Source organism: Nymphaea colorata, chromosome 6, assembly GCF_008831285.2.
Source record: "Nymphaea colorata isolate Beijing-Zhang1983 chromosome 6, ASM883128v2, whole genome shotgun sequence".
Taxonomy (NCBI): domain Eukaryota; kingdom Viridiplantae; phylum Streptophyta; class Magnoliopsida; order Nymphaeales; family Nymphaeaceae; genus Nymphaea; species Nymphaea colorata.
Window position 1 is genome coordinate 5,566,638 of NC_045143.1, and position 17,041 is coordinate 5,583,678.

The 17,041-nt window shown below is 40.5% G+C and overlaps 2 protein-coding genes and 1 pseudogene across 4 annotated transcripts; 2 read left to right on the plus strand and 1 right to left on the minus strand.

Moving 5' to 3' along the window:
• Window positions 1–1,202: 1,202 nt before the first annotated feature.
• Window positions 1,203–1,957, minus strand: LOC116255937 (inositol polyphosphate multikinase beta-like; annotated as a pseudogene).
• Window positions 1,958–6,767: 4,810 nt separating this feature from the next.
• On the plus strand, window positions 6,768–8,077 carry LOC116256249 (inositol polyphosphate multikinase beta-like). The gene has a single exon (XM_031632555.2). It carries the CDS (start codon window positions 7,026–7,028, stop codon window positions 7,908–7,910), a length of 885 nt encoding a protein of 294 aa, XP_031488415.1. The 5' UTR covers window positions 6,768–7,025; the 3' UTR covers window positions 7,911–8,077.
• A 2,369-nt stretch (window positions 8,078–10,446) lies between these two features.
• LOC116256191 (D-amino-acid transaminase, chloroplastic) lies at window positions 10,447–16,572 on the plus strand. 3 transcript variants are annotated; one of them, XM_031632465.2, is made up of 6 exons: window positions 10,447–10,961; window positions 11,107–11,337; window positions 12,426–12,481; window positions 13,055–13,233; window positions 14,606–15,279; window positions 16,076–16,572. In XM_031632465.2, the coding sequence occupies exons 2-6, from the start codon at window positions 11,154–11,156 to the stop codon at window positions 16,168–16,170; spliced, it is 1,188 nt and encodes a 395-aa protein (XP_031488325.1). In that variant the 5' UTR covers window positions 10,447–10,961; window positions 11,107–11,153; the 3' UTR covers window positions 16,171–16,572. The 3 variants fall into 3 exon arrangements, with proteins under 3 accessions (XP_031488325.1, XP_031488328.1, XP_031488327.1); XM_031632468.2 differs by having other exon boundaries at window positions 12,429–12,481; XM_031632467.2 differs by having other exon boundaries at window positions 10,447–10,954.
• Window positions 16,573–17,041: the final 469 nt, after the last annotated feature.

Below are 17,041 nucleotides of genomic sequence, written 5' to 3' on the forward strand. Positions count from 1 at the left end.
AATGAGCTTACGTTTGTGTAAAAATCACGGTATTGATATGGCAATTGACAAAGCCAAAATAGAAGTAATTTCATTATTTAACACACAAGCAGCATGAGGTTTTAAGCTTCACCTTATGTGCTTGGACATACAATGGTTGTCAAGTCATTGCATGAGAATATGCTTTTTGTCAAATTGAGGTTTAAGTTTCAACTTGGTACTTGGAACATAACCAATTGCTAAGCTTGCTATGTACTTGCATCAGAATATGCATTTTGTGATGGTTGGAAGTATTGAACATTGTTCTGTATCCCAGTGCTTCAAAACAGGTTCTGCTCTCTTATTTTCTACATGTCCTTCAGCTTTCAAGGTTGTGGTGTTGCTTTTATGGCGTGCAGTTTAACAGGGGTAGCTCTGCCATGCAACACTGTGTTGCTTCTCGACAAATCTTCATTCATGTGAAAGTGATGGTCTTAAAGATAATGCTACTGCAGCGTGACATCTGTGGCATGTGAGATTGATGACATCTAATGCGTCGCTGGTCTACGCTTGTAGAGGGAGAAGATGAGGTCGAAATGCGTTCAAGCTTGTTGAGGGAGAATAAGCTTTAGTTATCAACTCGAACAACCGAGGATGGATAAGGAGAATAAATGGTACAACTTGGAAAAATGACCATCTAAAAAACAGCTGATAGCGCAGAGGAGCAACGTATTGGAACTAAAGAATGGGAGGGACCCAGTTAGAGATGGAAAGCTGATGCTATTATGCAGAGACACGGACGGGACTTTGTCAGATTGGCTAGCGGTCTGTTGATTGATTCTGTAGCTGTGTTCGAGAGTAAGCCTTATTGTTGTGAGCGACTATGTCCAAGTAGTTTGTGTTTTTTTACCGGATTTGAGCATCCTAGTTCTTCTTGTAAATAGCTTTTGTTGGCATAAAAGTAAGGGGCTTACTTCCTCCCTTCAATTTTCATTGGAAGTACACCAAACAGTTTCAGATGGTGCAAGGAGTAATGGACACACCAATGAGAGGAAAACTATGACTGCGCATCTGACAAATGCCACTTTTTTCTCTCTCATTGTTGCAACTAGTGAATAGAAAACTTGAAGATCACGAAGATTATAATAACCACCCTTCCCGAATTGCTTCCTACATATTAATATTCAAAAGACAGCATGTAACCACTTAAAGCAAGAGTCTGTCATCACACTAAAATGCAGATTCTAACTGCGTTTGAGTATATACCCAAGTTTGCTAGTCCAAGCCACACTACCATCAACACTCTCAAGTATATCCTCCACAAACTTTATCAACTAACACAATCCTCCCAAGAAGTTTTGATCAATCACTCTTTCTCCATCCACAACATGCGCGAAATCCACAAGCTTCACAGAAGCCGCCACCGGTCCCGGCCATACATCAACAGCACCGAAGTCAAGTAGAAGTGGTAGAACGTCTGCTTCTCGAACCACTGCTTCAATTCCAGCAACTGCGCCAGAACTCCGGTCGGACCGCCAAAGATGGTGGGTGCATGCGCGCAATCCGGCGAGCTTGAAGAAGTGTTTGATGAAACAAACGCCCTCAGGACCGATCTAACTTTATCAGCACTGAGAATGGCCTTCACCCAACGCCTCCCAGGCTTCCATAAACCCAGTTCTTCAGTCTGGTACACCCGCAACCCAGAAATCCTAAACCCCAGTTTCAAACTGGTGGAAGTTCTATCCTTTTCCACTCATTTGTCCACGTACTCATCCGACGCTTCCAGGCCCGAAGGACCGATTTTGATGTCAATTACAGAGGGACGATAAAGGGATGAGACGACGTCGTTGATGAGAAGGTGCTCCCAGAGACCCGAACCTACATTTTGTTCTTAATCCCAGACATGACTTCACGTTCTCAAAATTTCTACATGACTTCACGTTCTCAAAATTTCTGTTCTACATGACTTCATGTAACTCAATTTAATGATGGCAGTCATTACAACTTTTGGAGATTGCGATAATTCTTTAGTCAGCAGCAACTGGGGCAGCCGATAGCAATAGCTACACAGTAGAATAGTGGTGACAAGACTGCAGTAACCACAACTTCAATGGTGGAGTTTTTTGGTGATTGTCAAGCAGTACCAATAATGATAATTTGACCTGGTACTTGGTAGGATAATGAATTAAGCGATGGGAATGGCAGAGGCAGCAGCAGTATGGTAGCTGTTGGTAATGGGAAGGTGGCAGCGGCTAAGTGCTAGTAGTGAGGGCGAAGTTGGCCCATTTGCATAAGGAAAGCAACGTGAAACATAATGCTACGTCTTTCTTACTGTAAAAATGGGTCCGGAATTTAGAGGCAAGAGGCTCCAACAACGACCATTACTGTCAACACAACATGAGTGCCAACCGCACTGATAAGTGCCCACGGGGAACGCGGAAACATCAAGCATGCATGTTGAGAAACCCTGCATGTTCTGGTTAGGCCGTGAACTTGCAAATGACTTCACGAAACCTGACTTTTCAAGCCCTTCAACCGTTTCAGCTGTCCTGCCAGAAGCCTCACCCTTGATATACTGCAGTAATTTTTCATTTAAGTTCATCATTTCTTCAGTCTCCCAAGCTCGAAAACCTACACTCACTTGTTTCACATCCTCAGCATCTACCAGACAATCAGATGGTCTAGCTGCAACAATGCAGTACATCTTCATAATGCCAGTATGCAGCTTAGGTGGTAGATTTTTCATTTGAACGCAGAGATTAAGATGAAACCAACAGCCTTGAGCAGTCGACTGTACACAATCCTTGCTTCCCGAATTTGAAAAGATCTCTGCACCAATACAACGCCGACAACACAACCAAGAACAAGTTTGATTAGTAAAGATTGACAAATACCTCAAAAGCAATGGCAATCTCATTTATACAACAAAAGGATTGGCGACAGCAGTTTAACACATAAGATCGAAATAAACAGCTAGCTTATCCTACATGGAAATGAAGTTCTCGTAGTACGTGATGTAAAACTATGATGTAAAACGCATACCCATATGACTCTCTTGTAGCACCTTTTTGCAAGTAATGCAGAAGAATGCCACAAGAGGTTGGAAATTATTTCTCAAAAATACAGAAAAAGGAAGAAACTATTGTAGGAGAAGATTTAACTCAAGGGTCCTGGAGCTCATGAAGTGGACGAAGTTTTCAAGTGCTACGGCATCCTTTATACCAACCTAAAACAGAGCACGATGAGCAGCACTTATGCTCAGCAGCATTCAAATTACATGAAGAAGTTGTTGCTTCTATACCATGATGCGACATCAATATCCAATACAGGTAAGGTTCAAAAGCATTTATTGTATGTGAGAAGGTACCTTGTTCGGAAAAAAAAGCCTGGGATACAGAAAGGCAGGTGAATCCATCTTCCCAATACTTCTGACAGATGAACCACCCCAGTCATCACTAGATCGACTCGGTCAATGTTACTGTTTTCCCCAACTGCACACTTTTGCAACCTAAGCACCCGTGGTATAGCAAACCTGCAAATTTCGAGTGATCCCTCCAAGACATAGTCATAGCTAAAAAACTGTGTTCCAGATGGCAAGAAGAATACGTTCCCAAAAGTTCTTGAGAACAAAACAGTTCTTCACTGATCTCCGTATCTGCATGCCACAATCACTCAGCTAGATCTTGTACCAGCTTTGCATGAAGCTGCTTTCTTGAACTCCAAGAGCTCAACACATCAAATTCATTATCTGGCAGTTCAGGAAAAAAGACAACAAAGGCAGCAGAGAAGGCTAATAAGGAACAATTAAGTGCAAGAATCGAGATATATCTAAAGCTTTCCATTTCGATGTCCATGAATGACATGGCTAGAAGATCAAACTCTTTGGCTAAACTTCTGAACTGAAATGACACGTGAGCTGATATGTCAGTGCATCCAAAATTTGCGCATTGTTTGGGAAAGCTCATCCTGACATTCTTTTCAGCAGGTTCTTCATTTCTGACGCTCCTTTTATCACAAGTGAAAAGTTCCAACATGCCTAACATGTCCGACAAATATTCAAGGGTCTTTGCTCTTAGCTTCAAAAACCATCTCTGAAAATAAAAAGTAGGTTCTAATGTAGTAGCAGTAGATAACATTACCTCTGCAAGACAAATTTTTCTGTGCACTTCTGCAACTTTAATTCCACATTCTTGCATGTAGGGTATTTTGGAGCAAAAGTCAGTGGCTTCCATTGCAAAAATCCTGCTAAATTTCCTGTCGTCATTTATCTTTACCCAGTCAAGAAATTGGATGGTTTTTTCATCAAAAAAGAGGCTGTGGAGTTCATTTTCAGCACAGGCAAAACCTGAAACTGATCGCAACCAACAATAACAAGAATCTGATTGCACTCCTCCAAGACAAAGCAACTGGCTGAATATGAATGAAGTTGCAAACCAAGCACCTTGAATAGCAGCATATTTACTAATCTTGTAGACTATCCAAAATTATTCCGTCATTTTTTTTGCAAAATCCAAAGTGAAGCTTTCATGTTTAACTCAGAAAGAATCATGCTAGTTTTTCAGGCAATCATTTTCATGATTAGTTTCTGTCAGGCCACCAGTCCTTTTTCCACCATCACGGACCAGACATTGGCAGCTCACTGGTTAATTAAAACCTTCAGGTCCCTCCTGCCTACCGGAGAGTACACCCACCTTCAACCTCGTGCCAAGAGATGTCCCTCTTGAACTTCGAACTTGTTATCGACCATCAACTTGGTCATATTCATAAATTGCCCCCACCGAATAAGAGGCACTATTCTGAGAATTTTGTTTCAGACATTCATGCCTGCTGAAGATCGAACTCTGATTTGGTTTTTTCAATAAATTGAGCTTTACATGAAAATGCAGAAAGAATGAAACGATCATATACATCCCAGAATTATGACTGAAGTTATCTTTCCAGACACATTCCATAAGCAAACTAACGGTATCGCTAATATTAGCATCAATAGTATCGGCTGCATCAAGAAAATCAAGACGTGCAAGAAAATCTGCATAAAGAAAACAACAGACTTGCAATTGATGAATCCAGCATCCTTCCTTGAATTGTAGGGACTTGACCACTAGATGAGTGAGAATTTTCTTCATTATCGTAGCCTTTTCTCATTTCTTTGGAAATGACAACAGAATCACCATTTAATTTTCCCTGAGCACCAACCAAGGTTTCTACCAAGCCTTTGACCCTGCAAAGTGCTAGGTGAGATACCATAGTATACTCCTTCATGAGAACCCTAACAAGTCCAAGTAAATGTTGCAATTCTTGCTCTAGCTCCCCATACAATTCATCCTTTGATCCACATATGGCTACTTCTGACTTGATCTCAGCAGCCCCCTTCTCACAAAGCAAAGTAATTTCATCCATTCTCAACAGTGTCAGACTACATGGGAGAATTTGTAGATCATTTTCACCAGACAAGGGGCTTGTGCTTTGTGGATTAGTTTGATAGCACTTGGACATGATCAAGCATTCATCAAATTTATCACGCCAAGTTTCTGGGGTAATCTTCCTAACGCAGAAAGCTAAGTAGGCCAAAAGCAACATGTTTGACTGCCAGATTATGAGAACGAGCAGCAATTTCTACAACCTTTATCAAATCAACCACAATAGACTGATCCAGAGATGGTAGAGAAAAGCGGAAAATCTGTCAAGTAACAATGAAATTTTCAGTATATAGCGAAAGGATAATTATTATTTTTTTCTCCTAATGTGTATGTAAGGAAGGTATGAGAGTGAGTGAGCTGAACATGCATACACACAGACAGATGGAGCTCAGGAGGAGGGGAGAGAGTAACCTTGCGCAAAACTCTCATGGCCTCACATCGCAAATTCACAGGACTATCAGACTTCTCTAAAAGTCCAAGAAGAGCTCTCAATGCATTCTCATGAACAGGAATACATGAAATTGCTTTTGGTGAAAGAAGCCAAAAACATTTCAATGCTGTTATATGTGAATCGGATGGCAGATCAATCCTCAGAAATGAAAGGAGCAAATCCATCTGAGGCCAAGGTAAAGAAGAGCACAAATTAATGCCAGAAAAAAGGAATTTTTTTTATGACAACAACAAAGCACCTAAAAGAAAATCCACCAAACTCAAGCAGTAGAATACTAGTGGCATATGAATGCTCTAATGACCAAAAAAAGTGTCTGGTAAAAGCCAGCAATAGCACTATAAGAAGCACTTTAAGAAAAACCAAAAGTATCCACCTGTCAATATTGATAACCACAATAGCCAGCATAAATAGAAGCAACTACTTGTCTAAAAGGACAACATAACGATACAAGCAAAAGAAATAATTAGTCAACCATAGCCTAGTTTCACATACTAGTGTAAAAAATAATGCAGCTCAACTGGTTGCTCACCTGGTCAGAAAGGAGAACTGATGACTTCGAAGCAAGTTTTTCAAGTGCTAGAAGCATGTCAGCCACAATTTCAGCATTTTGAGAATCCATAGTCAATTTTTTTTCCAGTCTACCAAGCATAAGATAAAAGTTCTCCAGTCAAAGGATGAACAAGTATTCGCTCTTCTTATTAGAACTTCATTCAGAAGCGGTGCATAGCTATCGGTTGCCCCAGTTGCTGCTGTCTAAAGAATAATCGCAACCTCCAAAAGTTGTAATGACTGCCGTCATTAAATTGAGTAACATGAAGTCATGTAGAACAAAAATTTTGAGAACGTGAAGTCATGAATGGGATTAAGAACAAAATGTAGGTTCTCAACTGAAGTGCATCTTTGAAATGCCCGCTACCTCACCGTAAAGCCACGGCGTTCCGGGTGGCGTGCTGGTTCTTCGCCGCATCGCACTTGTCAATCAAGACAAATAACGCGGCGAGACGCGGTTCCTCTTCCTTTGTGTCGGTGCGAGCCGTGCGGCATCTTCCATCGAATAGGCGGAAAAACTGGTGGTGGTTTATTCCTTCTTTTATATTGGACCGGCATCTTCTGTCGAACCCAAGGTGGAAAAGCTAGTGCTGGTTTCGGTTGCTATGCCGGGCTCTTGAGGGAGGAGGGAAGCAGAACGGAAGGAGATGTTGCTGAAAGCCCCGCCGCACCAGGTCGCCGGCCACCAAGCGGCGGAAGGAAATCTCGGACCCCTTGTCGACGGCGCAGGGCGCTTCTTCAAGCCGCTGCAAGACCATGATCGGGGGTCGAAGGAGGTGGGGTTTTACCAATCCTTCTGGTCGAACTCCCAGTTGCCACCGAATGTCTATCGATTCTTCCCATCCTTCTACGGTACCCAACTTTTAGAAGCTTCGGATGGTTCCGGTCCCCGCGAGCACCTTGTCATCAACGACGTCGTCTCATCCCTTTATCGTCCCTCTGTGATTGACGTCAAAATCGGGTCCCGAACGTGGTATCCCGGCGCGTCGGATGAGTACGTGGACAAATGCGTGGAGAAGGACAGAACTTCCACCAGTTTGAAACTGGGGTTTAGGATTTCTGGGTTGCAGGTGTACCAGACTGAAGAACTGGGTTTATGGAAGCCTGGGAGGCGTTGGGTGAAGGCCATTCTCAGTATTGATCAAGTCAGGTCGGTCCTGAGGGCGTTCGTTTCATCGAACGCTTCTTCGAGTTCGCCGGATTGCACGCATGCACCCGCCATCTTTGGCGGTCCGACCGGAGTTCTGGCGCAGTTGCTGGAATTGAAGCAGTGGTTCGAGAGGCAGACGTTCTACCACTTCTACTCGACGTCGGTGCTGTTGATGTATGGCCGGGATGAGGCCGACGGTAGCCGACCGGTGGCGGCTTCTGTGAAGCTCGTGGATTTCGCGCATGTTGTGGATGGGGAAGGAGTGATTGATCATAACTTCTTGGGAGGATTGTGTTCGTTGATAAAGTTTGTGGAGGATATACTTGAGAGTGTTGATGGTAGTGTGGCTTGGACTAGCAAACTTGGGTCTGCAGCAGATTGATATACTCAAACGCAGTTAGAATCTGCATTTTAGTGTGATCACAGACTCTTGCTTTAAGTTGTTACATGCTATCTTTTGAATATTAATATGTAGGAAACTTTCAAGAGTTTGCATGTATGGCGATTCCAGAGGGTGGTTATAATAATCTTCGTGATCTTCAAGTTTTCTGTTCACTAGTTGCGACAATGAGAGAGAAAATGTGGCATTTGTCAGATGGGCAGTCATAGTTTGCCTCTCATTGGTTTGTCCATTACTCCTTGCACCATCTGAAACTGTTTGGTGTACTTCCAATGAAAATTGAAGGGAGGAAGTAAGCCCCTTACTTTTATGCCAACTAAAGCTATTTACAAGAAGAACTAGGACGCTCAAATCCGGTAAAAAACACAAACTACTTGAACATAGTCGCTCACAACAATAAGGCTACTCTCGAACACAACTACAGAATCAATCAACAGACGGCTAGCCAATCTGACAAAGTCCCGTCTGTGTCTCTGCATAATATCATCAGCTTTCCATCTCTAACAGCGATCTTCTCATTCTTTTAGTTCCAATACATTGCTCTGCGCTATCAGCTGCTTTTTAGATGGCCATTTTCTTCTGCCTCCAAGCTGTACCATTTATTCTCCTTATCCATCCTCCGTTGTTCGAGTTGATGATTATTCTCTCTCAACAAGCTTGAACGCATTTCGACCTCATCTTCTCCCTCTACAAGCGTAGACCAGCGACGCATTAGATGTCATCAAGCTCACATGCCACAGATGTCACGCTGCAGTAGCATTATCTTTAAGCCCATCACTTTCACATGAATGAAGATTTGTCGAGAAGCAACACAGTGTTGCATGGCAGAGCTACCCCTGTTAAACTGCACGCCATAAAAGCAACACCACAACCTTGAAAGCTGAAGGACATGTAGAAAATAAGAGAGCAGAACCTGTTTTGAAGCACTGGGATACAGAACAATGTTCAATACTTTCAAGTTTCAACCATCACAAAATGCATATTCTGATGCAAGTACATAGCAAGCTTAGCAATTGGTTATGTTCCAAGTACCAAGTTGAAACTTAAACCTCAATTTGACAAAAAGCATATTCTCATGCAATGACTTGACAATCTTGACAACCATTGTATGTCCAAGCACATAAGGTGAAGCTTAAAACCTCATGCTGCTTGTGTGTTAAATAATGAAATTACTTCTATTTTGGCTTTGTCAATTGCCATATCAATGCCGTGATTTTTACACAAACGTAAGTTCATTTTTACTTTTGTTAAAGTAGCATAACGGCTACTTATAGCTGCCAAGCAAATCAGAGCCATCTATATCACGTTAAAGAAAATACCAGAACATGTAATCCCTGTAAAACCTGAAAAAAGAAATTAATAGCAGAAGATTGTTGAATCCAGTAAAAAGTGAAATATCAAGAGGGCAAGATCAGAATCTCGCACGTGTGACAGAATTTTTGCACATTCTGCCATTATGGACAATTCTTGCCTCTGCAATGCAGCATCAAATGTTACAAGCAATCTATTCACAAGTTCTTCAACGAAAAGTACAGTCATATGTTAAATGCACAAACAAAATGGATTAAGAACGTCATTTAATTCACATATTCAAACCCTCTTTTTTGGATATTCATGTTTATACTCATAAGAAATACCCACATGCATGCCTCATTCAAAACCCATGCCTCAGTTGCTACTTTCATCCAAATAGTTTTGAGCAGGTAACTATTAAGAAAATTGAATTTTTCTCTTTCTTAACGAAAACCCATGTCATGGTCCTTTCCCTCACTTCACTTTAGAAAATCAACCTTTGGCCTCTTCTCAGGCAGCTTGACCAGTAGTTGCCAAGACAAAGACATGGATTTCGTACAGCAAGATTATTCAGTATATAGGAGAATCATATAAGCAAAAAAATTATACGGTATAACAATACTTTCATTCAATAAAACACACGAAAGTAAGTAAGTAGTCAGTTAATGAAAAACTAATTATGTATTTACTACAACATAATATCGTATATATTAATGTAAAAAGTACAACGTAGATTTAAAAAGAAAAAGGATAAGACAATGAACAAAATGCAAGTGATGCAGTGGGGAAGAGGATTTCTCCTCTAACTCACAATCAACTCAGAAATATTAGGTCGACTAGTGAAGAAGCAATGAAAGTAATGAAATAATGGAGAACAAAAAAACAATAGTTTTCTCAGAAAATCATCAACAAGCCCCAAGAAAGGGATGTGTGGTCCCTTTATACCACAACAACACATACTAAATGGATTTATGGATCTAGTAAATGGGTCCAACCTAAATGAAATTTAAAAAGTTGAGATATATCCAATATAAACAAAACTATAGGACTATCCGAAATCCAACTGAGTCCTTTACAACTATGATTGCACACATGGATCTAACCGGCACTCCTATGGGGAGTGAGTTCCTGGATATATCTGGCAAATCCAGATCTACCGGGTCCTTTCGGTCCGGTCTGCAACATAAAGACTAGACAATGAAGTGAAAATAAATTATTTGAGATGTGCTTCCTGCAAGTGAGAACCAAGCTTCTCCAAGTTTTCGCCTCTCCAAGGAATTGTCAAGTTCCTGGTTTCCTAAACAAACTTCTTGAGAGGTGAGATGCCCTCGTAGATAGAAGTGTGCAGTAACTATGGCTACCACAGAGTGGAGCTAGCAAAAATCAGCGGATGGCTCTGCCACCAACCCATGGTGAAGTGGCTGGAAATGGAGAGTCATTGGAGATTATCCCAAAAGAAGACACATTAGGAGCAAGGATAGAATTTTTGGTACTGCTGGGGCTCTAGTTGCAACAATGAGAGAGAAAAAGTGGCATCTGTAGCCATTTGATTAATTCCCACTTGGACGTTTGATGATCAGCGCTTCTCCCCAACAAAAATGACGCCACCTCGCCGGAAGCTGTGGGCGTGGCAAACAAGGATGAGAAAAGGGCTCCCGACACGAAGAACTGGTGCTAATCTGCGAAGGAATTTGCTTTAGTGAAGGGGGATTGACGTTTTCTTCGACGTCTCTGTATTTGGTCTTCTTCTTTGTCCTCTTTCTTGGAATTTCTATTCCCAGCAAATACTCTCTTTGTTTTATAGTATTTCATTTCTGCATTATGAAGAATATCGGTAGCCTTCGTGTTAAGTCCGACACTCTCTGTGTTTTTCTTATATGTGCAGCCGTCTTCTTTGCCTCGTGTCGTCCCTCTCGTTACTTGCGGTGACCCATGGATACCCTAGCAGCTATCTTGTCTCCAAAAATTGGAAACATATCACGGCGGCCGATTCAAACTGGCGGAGAAAATTGCTCTCTTAAGAAGTACCTACCGCATCTTCATTTAAAGGGTCGAGCTGGTCTTGCAGAGATCCGATGCGCGATTGGTGATTCTTCTCCTAGAGAAGCCATGGCAGGTTTAACATTTCGATCTTGACTGCATGCTACCTTTTTATTTGTTCTTGTTGTAATAATTGCACCAAATAACTGGAGAAATAACCGCAACAAGAACCAAAACAGTAGCTAATATCAATATGGAATAATGGAGTCCTCCCAACAGAAAGAAAACTCCACAAAAGAACTGAAAACCCCTTACATTAATGGAGCACTTAACCACAGCATAGTCGAACTGCTTCGACGGTTGCCCTCCACGGCAGGAACAGGTCTTGATTTCAGGATAGATCCTGAACCAACATGAAACATGCATCCAACAAAACGAAGGAAGACAAACTAGTAAAACCCATTCAACCATCTTAGAATCTGCCTATTTGACATTAAACAGACTACCATGTTGACCAACAAACATCTCCATAATCATGAAAGGCAAGGATCGGATAGAGACCATGCCACACCTCCAAATAGTGCTGTCGTTGCCACTGCGTAGGAGAGTCTCAACTATCCTAAGTTTCATATGATAGGTTTCTCCGGCTCCCAATTATCCAGACAAGCTGGATATTGTGGACTGAACTTAAAATCTCATATCTTGCACGTGGTCTGCAGAAATGGCTTATGGTGGAGTAGCACACACCTTACGTAGACCACTTCGTTAAGTTACACCAGAGATTTGTGGAGCATGATTTTGAAGCATTTATCACCTTTTGCATAGTGGAGCACAAAAGGGTTTAAATCTTCCTTCTTGTCCCATTTAATTAGTCACCAGCTCCCTTTGTATGGGTTTGCAGGGTATTCAATAATTTTGAAGATAAATAATTTCTTTATGATATTTAACTTTTACTGGCACAGGCGTGTAAGAGAGAAGCAGTCATGGAGTATCCAGTCAACACAGTTTTTTAATTATTTTTTTAGTGGTGTCGACTTGAAATGAAGAGGCAATCAAGCTAGCATATATGCATATTTTGATAAAAAATTGATTTGATCGTTTGCTACTTTTGAGTATCTTTCGCTACTTTTGAGTATCTTTCGCTGATACTTAAATGGGTAAGATATGCATATTATGAATGGAGAAACTACTGAACCTCCCACTGTTGGTTGTATTTCTTGCCAGTAGATTTGTGTACCAACGCTCCTGGATACAGTGTTTCCCTTCTATCAACATCAGAGGTAGTGTTTCTTACATTGGCAATATTTTTCTTCCTTTTCTTGGAAAAAGTTGTTTAGCAGCAACAATGCATGATACTATTTCTTTTTTTCTCTGTCCAAATTGCCTTCTAGTAACAGTCGGTTTAGACTTAAATTTTCCTTGAAACTTTTCTAGTTTTAAGTTTTTAACCAACCAGAATAGCCCACCACACAAGAAGACAAAGTTTGGATCATGTGGATACATTTTGCAATGTCTTTAGTAAAGTGTTTGTGTTAAATGAGATTGTTCTCCAAGTTATGGCTTTTTTGCGAATTTCCTTCTGAAAAAAAATAAAAGTTTCTAAGATGTAGTGCTTCATGCATGTCCCGTCCACATTAGAACTTAAACTTATACAGCCAGGTTGTCCTTGTCTATTGTCCTGTACATATACCCTGACTATCTTCATAAATACAAGGGTTTTGGCTCTTTTTTAGGATTATTTCATGTGCATTGCTGTAGAAACTTGCAGCTTCCACCTTATGTCATGATGCTTTCTTAAGTGGTTGGTTCAGTTAATAATTTTGTTAAACTACTGGCTTTTGTTGGCTCCTAAGGTCCTTGACAGATTGAATGAGAATCAGTGGAATAGGCAGTCAAAGCAGCAGTTCTTAGCCATGTATTCCAGTATTTTTGGTGGCATAACTACAGACCCAGCTGTAATGGTAATCCCAATGGATGATCACATGGTTCATAGAGGCCACGGTGTTTTTGACACAGCAACTGTAGTTGATGGGTGAGATTATCTTGGGCACTCAGACCTCTTTACTAACAATACTTGTTTTGCTTCTCCTGCACAAACAGTAACCTTTGAATTCTCTGTGATTACTGTTTAATATCTCTCGCTGGCATCCTGTTGTATAATGAATACTTATTGACTTTGTCTAATATCCATGTGTTTGATGTCCTTCGCTGAGACATGTTTTGTAGCCTTAGCCATCTTTATTGACTTTTCAGTTTCTGTTTGAATGCTTTATTCTATTCTACTCAAAGCCACTTCGCGGTATGCTAATCATTCTTGTACATGTTCTCCAATAGCATAATTTACTTGCTCTTGTAGAAACTAGTTGTTTTTATTTTTGACTTGGCAAGTTGTAAAACTGATTCCTACTCAGACTGCTGTCATGTTTTCAGTGTTCATTTGCATTCCCGGAATAATGTCTCGATCATGCTAATACAGTACTACCTAGTAGCGGATGCTGGTTTTTGATGGATTGCAGGTCAAGCATCGCCTATCCATTCCATGAAGCATTCCTAGTGAGAGTCATGTTTTGAATAGTAGTCTGCCATCTGTCAGCAGATTTTTCTAGCTTCACAGATCAAGCCTTGTTCTTTATGATTGTGAAAAGTTGTGGTTTGACATCAAAATTTGTGAAGTGCATGGAGAACTTGTTTCCCAGTACACAAGCCATGTTAAACCATATTAACTTCAGCAATTAAGATGAGCATCTATGGTTGTCTTGCCTGCTATGTCATACAGGTACGCCTGTTTTGCCCCTGTACCAGCACTGGTATGGCGGTATGGCACTGGTACGTTTGGATCGGTTTCAGGTTGGAACCGATCCAAAACACAACTTTTTCTTTTGTTTTGAGTTTTTAAGATTGTTTTCATCATGTATTAGGTATGAATTTTGTTTTAAATTTGAGTTTTTGTGGAATTTAGCTTATATATCTGTGCTGTTCATAGATACTTTTTTTGTCGTACCTGCATATCCAAATTTTCTAAAATCGCCGTACCAGTACCCACGTCCCCTTACCTATACCTGTACCTATGTGACTTAGCTTGCCTCACATTATATACTTGCTTGTTTTTGTGTGCCTTTGTTTGTCAAAAATTTGGGTCCTTCGATCACATCAATTGTGTCCCTTTATGTTGCTTGATCTACCAACTTTCTTGAGATCTATAGCTCAAGAAGTGCATGCTCATAACTGTGATGCCAGCATGACCTAAGGTGGATGTGCTGTCTTATTTGTTTTCATGTACTTTCCTTTTGTGCTGTACCGTCTTTCTTATGGTTCTAACACTTATTTCCTTCTTGCTATGATCTCTTCTAGCAAGCCAATTTTCATCATGGTTTGACATTCTTTTCATGAATATGTTTGTCTAGGTTTCTCTATGAATTAGATTCACATCTTGAACGCTTCCTGAGGTCTGCTAAAATGGCGAGAATTACATTGCCCTTTGATTTACCAATCATGAGAGCTATACTCATCCAAACTGTCAGTGCTTCTAAATGTAGAAATGGGTCGCTGAGATATTGGCTTTCTTCAGGACCTGGTGATTTCCTTTTGTCTCCATCTTGTCGTGAAAATCCTTCTCTTTATGCAGTTGTGATCCAAGATCAGTCTTTGCCCAATTATGGAGGTGTTAAAGTTGTAACATCAACTACACAGATAAAGTCTCCACAATTTGCAACCATGAAAAGTGTAAATTACCTGCCCAATGTTCTGTCAAAGATGGAGGCAGAGGATCAAGGTGCTTTCGCCTCAATTTGGTTAGACGATGAAGGCTTTGTTGCAGAAGGTCCAAATATGAATGTTGCATTTATCACAGAAGGAAAAGTGCTGTTGATGCCACGTTTTGATAAAATTCTCTCTGGGTGCACAGCAAAAAGAATTTTAGTTCTTGCAGAAAGGTTGGTAAAAGATGGAAGGCTTAATGGAATTAAAGTGGGAAATGTTGCAGTTGAAGAGGGGAAGGCTGCCTCAGAAATGATGCTCATCGGCAGTGGTACTCTGGTACGGCCTGTCATACAGTGGGATGAACAGCTCATAGGCAATGGTAATAATATATTTGTTCTTTCTCATTCATTTGTTTGTTATTTATAATTTTTGTTCTTATCTCTTCGACCTTATTTCAGCAAAGCCTTTCATTAATGTTAAGCAGAACCGAGAATGAGCTTGGTCTACCTTTCTTTGTCTAGTTCTCCTGTCATTTTCATGGTCAAACTATGTCTTTAACTAATATCACCAGATAATGGAGGATCACTTGAAATTGTTAGATCAGGTTAATGTTTGAGTAATTGCAAATGTCAATGACTAGTTTGGTCAAGTAACTAGTGAAAAGCTTCTGGTACCCCCTAACAGTTTTTTCAGGTAAACTAGGTATGTAATTACTCTGGGTCTATGTCACAAGACTCTCAACTCACATGAAACTCCACGTTTCTCCTTTTGTGTCCCTTTATGAATCATACTATGAACGTCAGATGCTGTGGTACATCCCTGTATCCACATCCGTATCCATGTGGCATCAAGTTCTCTTAGTAAATTGTGGTTATGAACCATACCGTCAGGTTTAAGTACGTCTGGGACTCTGGACTGTTGGCTGCTCTTTTATCTTTGTGGTACTGGCAAAAATCTTTTAATGTAGGTATGTGGTTCTATTAGTTTTTCAAAGGAAAAAGCATATCAGTTTTTTGCCTCGATGATTAGACTTTCATGTGCCTCCCTTGTCATCTTTCACTGCAGTAAGCGATTTACTGCCGGTGCACTTATTTGAATGCTTTCTCTGGCCAGAAACATATATTTGCCTTGAATTTTGAAACTCAAGTCCCTTTTTCTGTTTCCTACGTGTACAGGGGAAGGAGGGCCTATAGCTTCAGCTCTTTTGGATCTTCTGCTGGATGATATGAAAAATTCCCCTACTTCAATTCGCATACCAGTTCCTTATTGAGCAAGTAGCTTCACTTTGTATAGAAATTGCACGCTGGTGTCTAGTGTTCCCACTTATGCAAACAATTGGTCATAAAGCTCCCTTCATAATCATGTGGCATTGAAGCCTGCTGGAGCTATGAAGACAAGGATGATGGTATCTTAATTACATGTCGCCTTGCAATTCATTTGGGCAGCAAATGCCGCGTCTATTTTCTATTTATTCCTCTAAGCAGTCTGCTGGTCAACTAAAGGTCTCGGCAGTTTTCTTCGGCAAGAAGGATATGAACTCCAAGGAAATTGAGTCGGCCTTAGAGAGTCAGGCGACTAGACTTTCGGTTTGAAAAGCTAGACACGTAATGCAAGTTCTTCAATTCCTAAGCTCGCAGTAATGAAAATAACATAATAACCAGTTTGACTTTGATTGATATGTGCACTGGTTCTATGTCCATTTTTCATCGGTGTTTGGCTTATCTGGTGTTTTTTCTTCAAGTAGCAGGATCAAAGTGGTCCCCCTTTAGAGGGTTCCTGTACTTAAAAGAAAGGGAAATTTTCAAAGATGCATCTGATGTTTGGCGATAATAAAAAACGCACTCAACTTTTCAGTATTTTGAGAAACACGCTTAGGTTTTCAATATTTCATAATAAAGGTCTTTCAAATTTTTTATGACTTAGATTGTTAAATAAAATAAAGAGTCGCCGTTTTGCCCATGTATACATTTAAGTTTCCCTTGGGTAACTTTCTTTCCCTAATAAAGAAAAAAAAAATCACCAAACTGATTTAAATATTAATAAACTACTGACTTACGTGTATGTGTTTAACCATTTACTGATGTTATTGGGTATAATGAAGAGCTCCACGCAAACTAACTCAAAGTTTATCTTATTTTGGT